The sequence below is a fragment of the Lemur catta genome, chromosome X, assembly GCF_020740605.2.
Source record: "Lemur catta isolate mLemCat1 chromosome X, mLemCat1.pri, whole genome shotgun sequence".
NCBI classification, from domain to species: Eukaryota; Metazoa; Chordata; class Mammalia; order Primates; family Lemuridae; genus Lemur; species Lemur catta.
Genome location: NC_059155.1, coordinates 65,737,038 through 65,750,305, shown reverse-complemented (window position 1 = coordinate 65,750,305; position 13,268 = coordinate 65,737,038). Strand labels below are relative to the sequence as shown.

At 40.2% G+C, this 13,268-nt stretch overlaps 1 protein-coding gene across 3 annotated transcripts in view; it reads right to left on the bottom strand.

Moving 5' to 3' along the window:
* Positions 1-13,268, bottom strand: part of ARHGAP6 (Rho GTPase activating protein 6) — a 470,040-nt gene that overhangs the window by 80,450 nt on the left and 376,322 nt on the right. For 2 of the 3 annotated variants that reach the window (XM_045538565.1, XM_045538567.1), the window contains exon 2: positions 1,700-1,859. In XM_045538565.1, the coding sequence (XP_045394521.1) occupies positions 1,700-1,859 (160 nt within the window). Of the gene's footprint in view, positions 1-1,699; positions 1,860-13,035; positions 13,193-13,268 lie in introns of those variants that run through there. The other variant, XM_045538568.1, reaches the window with a different exon arrangement.

The window sequence follows — 13,268 nt, the reverse complement described above, 5'->3', positions numbered from 1 at the left end:
CTCCTATGGAGGCTCAGATTCCAGCTTAAAGACAAGACATGGTCCTAAGACTTACTATCCAAAGAAAAACTCTGTGGTTGGTGTTTTTGTGCTACTCTTTCTAGTCAAAGAACTTAGCCTCCTATTGCAGAGGAGAATTGCCAAAGCTTGCGTGTGTAGGGAGTGATGACACAAATTCTCAAATCCTCATCTTTAGGATAACCCTGAACCAGTGCTCTCTCCATTAGCCATAGCTGAGCTAAGAAGATAGCATCACTGGCACCGTAGGTGACAGGAGGTGAGTATGTGTCTGTGTGTATGATAAAGTTGCTCTGCCTGGGCACTTGGACACCAGGAGCCTGATGTTCCTTGGTGAGGGGGCCGTTTCATGCACCGTAGGGTGTGTAGCAGCACACCTGGCCAATACCCACTAGATCTAGGAGCATTCGTCCCCCAAGCTGTGACAACCAAAAGTGTAGCCACACATTGCCAGATGTTCCATGAGGATGGGGAGCAAAATTATCCCTGGCTGAGAACTATATATCTATGTGTATATGTGTATAGGCACACATGTGTCTCTATGCGTGTGTGTGTGTGTGTGTGTGTGTATGTGTGTATATATATATATGTATATATGAACTATTTTATAAATAAATATTCAGGAAGCATCCCCTCAACTTCCCCTCAAAAGAAAACAATGTAGAAGAGAAGTTCTGCAGATCTGAAATCCTCCAAGGCAATCTTCTAGCTTCCGGAAGCTTACTATCCCTCTTCTGCTTTCCTTTAAAGTTTCAGGCACACTGGCCATTGTTGCTTTTTATGGCAGATTTACTCTATTTGTATAACATCACAGTTTTTCATTCTGCCTCAAATTAGCTTTCTGCTACACACTAATACAAATTACAAAATGCCTTTAAAGATTAGCAGCCCTCAACTCTTTTGGCACCAGGGACAAATTTCATGGAAAACAATTTTTCTATGGATGGGGGCACAGGAGCGGGGCGGGGGGGGGGGGCGGGTAGAGCTTAGGTGGTGACGCGCAGCCCAGTTCCTGACAGGCCGTGGACTGGTACTGGGCTGCAGCCCAGGGGTTGGGGACTGCAGTGAAAGACAACAGTATGATATTCAGAGACAGACTTTTATGGATTAAATGAATTCAGGTACATGCTTCTCATCTTTACTGGAAGCAGGATCTGTGTAAAACATCAGTCTATCAGCTGTGAACTGGCTCCACTGCAACATAAAGCAGACCAGCTGAAAACCTGGATACAAATGAGATGACTTAGGAAAAATCCCTGATTCTGAGTTTACATAAGGTCAAACGACAAGTTTTATAGATCGTTAAGGCTTCTTTTCAAATGGTTATTTTGTAAACAAATTGAGATAGACACAGCTTTTCTTTTGACCCTTTAAGTTGAACTTTCTGAAAGTTCTTTTTAATTCGTTGTTCTAAAGCCAGGTAGACTGTCGAGATATACGTGGCTCTCCTTTTTAATGCCCCAAGTTGACCTCCCTTTAAATAAACATATTAGTTGACATGCAAATTGTCCTGCTTGAACATGTCTTTCAAAAGGGACACTAATGCTAGCCAACGACCAAGAAGCTGTAGTTTCCTTCCTGTGTGATTGTGAGGTGTGAGAAGAGTCCAGAGCTTGTGGCTCTGGCAGAGCCCATGTTTGACTTGCAGCATTCCTCGGCAGACAGGCAGACAGGGACTTACCTTTGGGAATGGTGATCTGACAGCTCAGGTCACAGTCCTGCTGCAACTGATAAAAAGCCACTTCCTGCAGCCGAGCCCTCTCCAGCTCTGAGAGGCTCTGAATGGGGACTGACCTCAGCCGCACGCTGCGGCCCGACATGCTGTTCCAGGTGAAGTCACCCTGCAGGCCAAGGGAAAAACATCAAGAGTTACACAGGTCACCTACCTCTCACAAACATCCTCTTTCTCAGTCAGTAATAGAGCCAAGCAAACTTCACCTTTGTGTTCCAAACTTGGCTCTCAATTCCCCAGATCAGATCCTCTCTTAGTTTACCGTGCATTTTCTCAGTCAGTCGCGAAAGTCAGAATCTCGAGTATCTGCTGGGTCATGTGATTTCATCTCATGACGCATACATAGGCCAAAGAAAACCACGTGGAAAGAAACTGCAAGGGTCCTACTTCCTCCCTTTTATGGGAACACATGGGAACTTTTTATTTTTGTATCTCAGTAACAGGAAAAATGTGATGCTAATTGCCATTGTGCACACTAGATATGCAGGGTGGATGTGTATTGAGAGCCTATCATGTGCCAGCGACTGTGTTAAGGGTTTTTTTTTTTAAATGACAAATAATAATTGTACATATTTATGTGGTCCATAGTGATGTTTCCATATATATAATGTATGGTGATCAGATCGAGGTAATTAGGATATCCATCATCTCAAACATTTATCATTTCTTTGTGTTGGGAACATTCACTATCCTCCTAGCTATTTGAGACTATATCATATATTATTGTGAACTATAGTCAAGGGCTTTTTAGTTAAGCCTTCCAATAACCTTATGTGGTGGTTAACATTTTTGACCTATCTTATGTAAATTTAATAATATAATATTATATAATAATAGAATATGATTATAATATGTGATAATATAATATATAATATAGCCTATACTTATGATATATTATTATAATATATGCTTATGATACATTATATTAATATCATAGTAATGTATACATAAATGTAATAATATAATATAGATGGTGAAACTGAGACTTGGGAAGGTTAAGTAATTTTCCCCAAATCATAAAGCTTATAAGATTTGGAACCAGGACTCAAGCTAAGACTGTAGTGCTTTAAACTCTATGCTAAAATTGTAATCACTGAGTTTCTATTTATAGCACTTTCATGAGCTATTTTGAACAGAATATGTACAGAGATATGATCAATAAGTACTACATGTACAGTATTTACAGATATTTGATGCTAAAATACTCTGTATCAAAGAGTCAAATTAAAGAGTCCCACAATCCTAGGAGTGCACTCAGGCACACCCCACTGGGCGAATGGCTCCACCCACAATGCCGACAGTGAGGAAGTGATGGCCTAAGAAATAGTACTTCCCAGTCCTCTGAAACCCAGTGTCTCCTTACTAAAGAGGACTTCCTATGGATCACAGATACTAGCCACGGTGCAACAGATTTGAAGAGACAGCTATTGTTACTGCAACGATCAAGAAAAAATAGTTCCAGAGTCGAGGGAGAAGAGGTGCTGGCCCACACAGGCGCTACCAGGGACTCATTGTAATGAGTGGAACACTTACGGAATCCTGTTAAGACTTCACCATCTTAAAGAAGTCACTTACCTTAAAGAAGGGAGACAGAAAAAAATGGCTCCAGCAACTATTAAGATACTTTGTTCCACACTCGTGACAAATTCCTGCCTAGAGTGTTCATTCCAATTAGTGAATGGTGTGCTACATTAATTATTTGATATGGTCTCCTCTTTATCTGGGATTTCATTCATTCATTTAACAAATGGAAAGACTATACGCTGGTAGGGGCAGAATGAACAAGGTCAGTAAAAGGTATAGTGTTAAATAATGACAACTGCTAGGGAGGGAAAAAGAGCAGGGAGGGGGAAGTCGAGGAGAGGGATTTGCAGTTTTAGAGAAAGTGGCCAGGAAAAACCTCATGGAGAAGGCAGCATTTGAGCGAGAGCTAAAGGAAGGGAAGGCTTTTGGTTTATCTCGACACATATGAATTTATGTCTCAAGGAGCCCGGGAAGAGCTCAGGGAAGATGCTGCAGGAAGGGATGTGGGGAGAGGAGCGAGCAGGCAAACCTAGTCAAAGTCGGTAGGCCACAGTCATACTTGGTGAACTGAAGAAAATCCTCCCAGGGCCAGTCTATTTGGAATTTTTTTTTCTTTCTTTTTTCTTTTTCTGGTATAACTAGCCTAAGCACAAGTTTAAACTGTAAGGAATTGGGAACTTGGGCCTTGGGTGTATGCCTCACACACACCCTCTAAGCTTAGGGTACCACAAGGCACACTATCGGTAAATTGCTTTTTTTTTTTTTTTTGTAACTTTTAGATATGAGGCTTAGGTACTGAAGGGAGCTGATGGCTAAAGGGAATGCTTATACACTGTTGGTGGGTATGTAAATTAGTACAGCCTCCGTGGAAATCAGTGTGGAGATTCCTCAAAGAACTAAAAGTAGACCTACCATTGGATCCAGCAATCCCACTACTAGGTATCTATCCAAAGGAAAAGAAGTCATTTTATAAAAAAGACGCCTGCACCCACATATTCATTGCAACACAATTCACAATTGCAAAGATCCATATGTAAACCAACGTAAGTGCCCACCAATGGATGAGTGGAGAAAGAAAATGTGGTATATAAATACCATGGAGTACTACTCAGCCATCAAAAAGAAGGAATTAATGTCTTTTGCAGCAACTTGGATGGAACTAGAGGACATCATTTAAAGTGAAGAAAACCAGGAAGAAAAAACCAAATACTGCGTGCTCTCACTTATAAGTGGGAGCTAAGCAATGGGTATGCACGGTCCTACAGAGTGACTTAATGGACATTGGAGATTCAGAAGGAGGAGAGTGGAAGGGAGGTGTGGGGTGAAAAATTACCTTTTGGGCACAATGTACACTATTTAGATGACAGGTATGTTAAAAGCCTAGACTCTTCTACAATGAAATTCACTAGTGTAACAAAAATACACTTGGACCCCCTAAATCTATTTGAATTTAAAAAATAGAATTACATACCTATTCTTTAAAAGCATCTAAAAATTTGACTGCCAATGGTCTTAATTATCTATATCAGGGGCTTGACAATCTTTTTCTGTAAAGGGCCAGATGGTAAATATTTCAGGCTTCATAAGCCATGTGATTTCTGTCACAACTACTCAACAGTGCCTTTGTGGCATGAAAGTATGCACAGATAATTTATAAACAAATGAGTGTGGCCATATTCCAATAAAACTTTATTTACAAAAACAGGTGGCAGTCTGGGTTTGGCTGGTGGGCTGTAGTTTGCCAACCTATGAACTATAGCTTATGACTGAAATAAATCAATTCCTTGAAGGAACATTTTGTTCTTATTTCTTATGTCTTCCTGGTTAATTAATTCAAACAATATTTAATGAGCACCTATTTCATGCAAAGCACTGAAGTAGGTTTGGGATTATTAAGATGACAACATGGTCCTTGTTCTCAAAGAGTACAAAGCCTGGGGGGCAAGACTTTGCCATTTTATCTGGGGGATCAAGGAAGGCTTTATAGAGAAAGCAGTGTTTCAGTAGAGACTTGCAAGTTGAGTAAGAGGGGTAAAGGTTTGGTGAGGAGAAATGCAACTTTAGAGAAAACAGTGGGTGCCAAGGCAAATCAGTTTGAGAGAACAGGTTTGTTCGGGAAATTACAAGGCTGGAAGGAGGGAAACAGCAGGAGGTGAAGCCAAGCAGAAGTCAGGGCCAGATCCTGCAGGGCCTTCTCTGTTGGCAATGTAAAGTAGATTGGATTTTTCTCTGTAGGTGAGGGCTAGTCATTCAGGAACCATGAGTAAGAGAGGAACATAAGCAGATTGGCATATGGGGAAGATGACTGGAAACACATTTCTTAAGGAATTGAAAGAGAGAGCAAGTCAAAGATGCAGAGAAGAGCAAAGACTCTGGGCTAGGTAGGATGCTGATTCCAATTTGAACAGACATGGGAGACAGCACTACATAGATGCCTGGGGACAAACCAAATGCAATGGGGGACAGAGGAGTAATTTAGGATGCTTCTCAGGTTTCTAGCTTGAGAAACTGGGCAGATAGTAACAGTAATCTCCAAGATGGGGAACAGCAGAAGGGGAGAAGGAAAATGTTTGAGTTTTTTGACATGGTGAAAATGATATTTTATCTTGAAAAAATAGAATTAAAACACATTCCTAAGTCTGGCAAAACAGAACCTGGCCAGTTTATATTTTTTCTTGAGCCTTCATTTTGTTCTCCTAATTAAAACAGTCCAACACAATCAAGTAATATATGTTTTTTCTTTCAAACTGTTCACAAATAACTACATTTAGCATAATTAAAAGTGAAGTGTGATGCTTTAAGTTTCTTTCAGTCCATTACATATTGCAGCCCATGATTTTTAACTTTTTAGATATTTAAACTTCTTTGGTGTATTTGGGATTATTAGCCAAAAGAGAGAACATTTGGTGTTATTTTGATATGGCAGTCCGAGTTAAGGCAACATTAATATTTTCTAATGTTCCCTGGCTGATTCTCCCATGCAGCCAGGGTTGAGAACCACTGAGCTCCAGGACTTGATATGATGCAGGTTTGAGTCTGCACCCCCATCATTCACTTTGATTGTAATAAGTGTGCTCTGTAGTAAGTCTAGAAAATTCAAGTGCTCCATCACCAAAGAAAGATGCAGATCTACCACAGAACAAAGCTATTTCTATGACAGTCATAATAGTGAAGATGTTACTTTTTGAAACAAAACTTGAGCTTACAAGACACCCAGGAGGAATCATGATGCTACTTTCTTTTATTAAACCAATGGTATGATGCCATAACCCTTATTTTTTTTTCACTCAACAACAACAAAAAAAAAATGATTCGAACGTGACTCTCTTAGAAGCTAAAGCCCATACTCTTAGCCACTTCAGTATCCATGCTTGAGAGATGCCCCTCAGCCTGCATTTTGTTCTGCAGAGGTAAAGAGAAGTGCAATATGGAGTTATTGGAAGGTGTGATTGACAGAATAATGTCTCCCCCAAAGATGTCCACACGCGAATCCCAGGAACCTGTGAATATGTTATCTTCCATGGTAAAAGGGGCTTTGCAGATGTGATTAAATTCAGGTTCTTGAGATGGGGAAATTATCCTGAGTTGTTCAGGTGGGCCCAATGTCATCATAAGGGTCCTAGCAAGAGTGAGGCACATGTGTGGCTGAGTCAGAGAAGGGGATGCGATGATGGAAGCAGAGGTGGGGAGAGAGGGAGATTTGAAAGTGCCAGGCTGCTGGCTTTAAGATGGAGACAGGAGCCGTGGACCAAGAACTGCAGGCAGCTTCTAGTAGTAGGAAAAGGCAAGAAACAAATTTTCTCCTAGTGTGTCCAGAAGGAATGTGGCCTTTGATTTTAGCCCAGGGAGGCCTATATCAGACATCTGGCCTCCAGAACTGTAAAGTATTCAATCTGTGTAGTTTTAAGTGTGTGGTGATTTGTTACAGCAGCAATAGGAAACTAATCCAGGAGTAGGAGGGCACATTAGAAACGGAGATTGCTGGGGTGAAGGGGCCTGAGTTCAGATGAGGGCATGCTCCCAGACATTTCGAAAAGTAGATCTTGACTTCGATCAGATTCTTATCTCCCTTCTCCCTGATGCTAAGCTGCTGCTTCATACTACAGGTGCCACCACCGATTTGAGTGGGAGAGGTCCCAAGACTGGAGTTCTGAAAGCACTTTTCCCACAACATAGAATTACAGAGAATTATATATAGTAAATAGTTTAGGCCTTGTGGGTCTTATGGTCTCTGCCACAACTACTCAACTCTGCCATTGTATCGCAAAACAGCCATAGACCCCACGTAAACAAAAGTTCCAATAAAACTCTATTTATGGACATGAAAATTCAAAAGTCATATAATTTTACTTGTACAAAATATTATTCTTCTTTTGAATTTTTAAAACCATTTAGAAGTGTAAATATCATTCCTAACTTGCAGGTCATACAAACAGGCAGCAGGCTGGCTTTGGCCCACTAGCTATAGTTTGCTGACATATTTACACAGCATCTACCACCACGTGCTAGGGACCTGGTCCTAGGAGCCTGCACCAGAAGCTATTAATATATATATCAGCTAGATTTAGGAGGGCAAGAACCTTGTCTGGCTTATTCACCTTGGTGCTCCCAGTATCCAAGGCAGTACCTGGCACTTAACTGCCACTGAATGAATATTTGTCAATCTAGGGTCTAATGAATCAGGCACATCACGAACTAAAACAAAATTGGAAACCTAACCAAACCATGTAATGTTGTGTATATATGTGGGAAGAGGTATTCTGGATTTGAATAAGCTGCCACGAAAGAGTCTTTTGAAACAGAGCCTGTTGATGAGTCAAAAAAAATGCCAGCACACTGGGGAGAAAGTAAATGTGATGATATGTGATCTGGGGAAGCGTGAACCCATCATATCCACCCTCACCCATCAGACATCATAGGAGCAGTAAGACATGAACACAAAGGTCAACGTCACATTGTGACTCTCAGGACATGTTCCACAAAGTGATAAACAAGCACCCAGGAGGCACTAAAAAGCCCACCAGCACAGCCTAGAATGTGCTCCTGGCTGTTCCTCAACTCTCAAATACGCATTTCAGGCCAGGATTTTTCTTTGGTAACTGTTTATCTCATAAATGGAAGACTCATTTTAAGGCTCTCTGAGTCTGGTCTTTTGAGTGGTCATCATAGGATATTCTTTTAAGGATTGAAAATAGATGATTTCAAAATTGTTTCAATTTTATAAATGTAGGTGAAATTGAAACTGGCCTGATGTCTCTGGACAGACTAAAGGCCTTGACAGTTGTAAAAGTATACTTTTATTCTGGGGCACTATGTGACAGCATTAATAAAGGGTAGCAATATGATAAAAAGGATATAGCACAGTGGTTCTTGGGGGATAATGTTGCCCCTGGGGCATTTAGTGATATGTGGAGACATTTTTGGTATTACAGCTGGGGAAGGGGTGTTACTGACACTTGGAAGGTGGAGGCCAGGGATGCTGCTCAACATCCCACAATGCACAGGACAGCTCCCCACAATAAAGAACTATCTGGACCAAAATATTAATAGTGCAGAGGTTGAGAAACCCTGGCATAGCATAAATTAGGTCCACTGTTAGAGCCTAATTACATAGAATCTCCTTAAACTGATAGTGCCAGCAAATACTAACAACCATTTATACATTTTATCATTAAAGGTATAAGCTATACATTCTTATGTATAGTAGGTATTATTATGTATATTATACATGTATTTTCCTGTATATTATGTACATAAACAGAATCATAAGACTTATTTTAAGTCCTATTAATATTTAAGCATTAAGAAGCACAAACACCACATACTTATTTAAAAGAAGCAAACAAAAAAGTCTCAATACAATAGAATCTTGATTAAGTGGAAAACAACTCACTAAAAGTGTTCACTAAAGAGATGTCCTTCCCACCAGAAGTATATGTCTGTACATTTAGAAAAAAGAAGCAAAAAGACTGACTAAAAACCCAACTATCTAATATGTATGATTTATTCAGAAAGGTCCTTCTTTTGTGCTAAGTTGCATCTTTACAAACAGACTTGATTTTCCCATGAAGTAAAATTGATTGAAATAATTTTGGTTTTGGTCTACACCACATTGTTTTCTTATGTCCTTGGGGCTAGTCTCTAATTGCAGCATCTCTTTAACCACATCCAACTGTAAACTCCCCAGGGCCAAGCAAGGGGTGATGCAGGGCTATTCAAAATGTGGTTTGTGAACCTAAGGCATCAGAATCACCTGGGCAGATGACCATTGTTAAACATGCAAGTTCCTGGGCTCTAGGATAGATTTAGGGAATTAGAGTCACAAGGGATAGGGCCCAAGCACCCCCACCTTATGTAAACCAGCATCCTCAAGTGAGTTTTATTTTTGCACAATAATGGTTGAGACACAATGGTGTGGTTGTGAAAACTTGGGTTCAGATAAATGGGAGATCTTTGGTAGGATGTTTTCTGAGCCTCAGTTTTCTCATCAATAAGATGGAGCAAAGAACAATGCTTAACTCTCAGTTTGTAGGTATTGTATTAGACAATGCAAATGAATTTCTTATAGAGGGTTTGTTAGCTCCCGGCAAGCCCCGAATAAGTAGAAATTTAACTTATAATGAATATTAATCATCACCACTGTAAATTTGCATCCCCATCTTAAGCCTGGCAGTTCTAGTGACACCAAAAGCTCTTAAGAAATATGTGTTGAATTCATGAATAAATGGTTTTACTATCACTTATGTATATGATGCTTTTTTTTTTAAGTGTCAGCTGGATTGTGGTTCTGTATGGGTGAGAGACAGAAAAAAAGACCAGATAGGTAGGTTATGGCCTGGAAAATGGCTTGCCATTTAGATAAGTCGTGCCAGGTGCTAAATCTCCTCTAATTGTTTTCTAATGTGGCCAAGTGTCATTTATTAATAATAAGTAGAGCCAAAGTGCCCAGGTAATCACAATGTGTTGCTGAAACGTGGCATAAGTTTAAATACCAGGCTCAGAACCAACATTTCTGAAAAGAGTTGCCTAGTTCTTTAGAACTCCAAAATAAACACATCTCCAATGACAAGGAACTCCCTTCTTCATGGGTTTCCGGGGAAAGCTCAGGTATTTGTATAGCTGTCACATGCCTGGTTGAATTCTTAAAAGAGGTTTATTCCTTTATTAATGCAGCAGGATAACATGTGTTAATTCTTCCTCTCTTGATTCTTCAGCCACTCCTCAACAGATCTTTCTTTAAGAAGATTTAACACTTCTACCACATTGCAAACAATTGTTATATTTTATTTATCTATTTTGGTATTTTTAATGAGCAGGAATTTTAGAAAATTCTGGACAGTTGGTAGGGATAGTAGTCCAATTTTACCTTTTGCCTTGGCATATTAGCTATTTATTGCAATATTTCCCAGTCGCATGATGGAAAACCCAGCCTCATTCATTCAACAAATAGTTAACAAGCACTTACTACAGACCAGACACTCTTCTAGATCCTTGGGATTCATTAGTGAACAAATAAAGAGCTCTGCCCTCATGGAACTTCCAGGTTAGTGGAGGAAAACAGATAAGAAGCACACTCAATAAATGAGCAAATTACACAGCAAGTTTTACACAGTGCTAAGCGCTAGAGAAGAAGGTGGCCACAAGGTGAGGGGAATCAGAGTGCTGGGCAGCTGTCAGGGCAGCATTACTGAGAACATGATATTTGAGCCAGCCCTTAAGGAGGTGAGAGAATGAGCCAGGCAGATTTGAGGAGCTGAGTAGCCCAGGCAGAGACTGCTTGACATAAGGGCGGCATGGGGTGGTGGCTAAAAGCAAGGGCTGGCAAGCTGGGCTGCCTGGGTTTGAGTCCCAGTTCTGCCACTTACCAGCCATGTGGCCCTTTAGCAAGCTACTTACATTCCCCTTGCCTCAGCTTACATTCACTTTCCTCAACTGTGAAATGGGGATGATGATAAGGATTTTGCTGATACAAGCAGACTAGCCAGGGATCAGCAAACTGCTGCCTGTGAGTCAAATCCTGCCCACTGTCTGTTTCCGTACATCAAGTTTTATTAGAGCACAGCCACAGTCACTCACTCATTTAGGTGTTGTCCATGGCAGCTTGCAGGCTGCAAGGGCAGAGTTGAGTTGCTGCAACAGAGACTGCCTGGCTCGCAAAGCTGAAGATATTTACTATCTGATCCTTTACACAAAAAGTTTACTGACCCCTGGACTAGACTAAACTTAAAGGCACATCTATGATTAGAATCTGCCTTTTGGATCAACATTTCCCTCCTATCCTAAGATTTTGTTTCTCTGGGAAACATCCTAAGGAGCCTGTAAAGAAATAACACAACAGAGCAATAATTTAGGATATTGGGAAGTATGTAAATGCTATGGTGAAAAGAAGTGGTTATCTGCAAATGGTCTGTTCATCTGGATTATTGATAAACCAAAGTAGAAATGAACATTGTCAAACCCAGTGCTGTGCTAACACCACCTAAAAAAAAAAATGTCACCTACATCTTGTTTTCCAGTGGAAAGAACCTCTCCAATGGTTAGCATAGAGGGGACACAACCACATACTGGCAGTCCCCAAGGGCAAAAACGTCAGAACAAAAGGCCAATTTCATTTCTGTTTATCCCCAGTTGAATTGTGGACTTTTGTACTGGCCACTAATTTAATTCTTAGTTTTAAACTTCACTCAAATTTTGGATGAGAAGGAGGTAAAGCAGCCTGCACAGATCCTAGAGTTGCAGAAAATGGAAACACTTGCAAGAATTAGAAACTTCTCAAAGCTGAGAGTTTTACTTGTCTTTCTATAATTAAATTTAGTTCACTGAAATTAGAACAACAGATCTCCAGAGATAGATTAGACCTTGAAAATACTGCTCACGTTTATAGATGATCCACTCTCTGCTAGTTACTGTTCTCAGCCCTTTATTTGTGTTATCTCATCTAATTATTACAACAACCCCAAGGATTATGTTACCATCATGACCCTCATATTTCAGATGAAGAAACTGAGGTACAGAGCTTAAGGAACTTGCCAAGATCACATATGAAGTAAGTGGTAGAATTGGGATTTGAAGTCAGGCTTCAGGTTCTAGAATTTAGACTCATAATCACCACATGTACTGCATCACTTCTCATGATAAACCAATCCAAATCCCTAACTTCACAAATGATCAAAGCAACTGCGACTCCTGCAGTAGCAGAATGGGATCTGGGATATGAGGGTCATGTTCTACCTCTTTCCACCACCAAGCCTTTTCATTACAAGACACATCCTTATAATAAGGTAAGCCAGACATTGTTTAAAAATACAGAAGCTTAAGATCATCTTTAGTATTAGCCTTATCTAATATCTGAGTTGTTCTCCAAATCCCATATTTATCACAGCCACAGCAACTAAAATGTTGCACCCGCGTTTAAGAAGTCAAAAGGGAAAGGTAAGCCACTTTACCCTTTCAGACCTCAAAACAGCCTGTGCCCACATCTTTTGCAGAAATCAGCCCAATTGTGCTGTTGCTATTCCATTTAATCACAACACACTCCTTCTTGCTTGAGTTTGCTCATTTCAAGCTGCTCCAACATCATTAATCTAAAAATAAGGTACTCATAAATCTCTATTGACACAGTTTTTAGCTGTCACACATCTCAGACGCTGATCAATCCAGTTTTCTTCCTAAATCACAAGATAGATGTGAAAGAATCACAGAATTTTATCACAATCATCTTCTGAAAAAGAAATATAAGTATAGATATTTATGTTGCTTACCCATGAATTATAATCAGCCACGTCTTTGCTGTCCGCTCTAATCTCGCTGAACTAAGCTTGGAGTAGGAACTTGAGTCTGTTTAAAAACAATTATTTTTTTGGTGAAAAATGCATCTTGAAATGGCAGATGGTATCGAGTGTCTGAGAATTGGCCCAGCTGGCATAGCTGTGACTCCCACGATACCTTTTGTTGCCAGAGACCTCCGCTACTGTGAATCTTGGGACCAAAAATA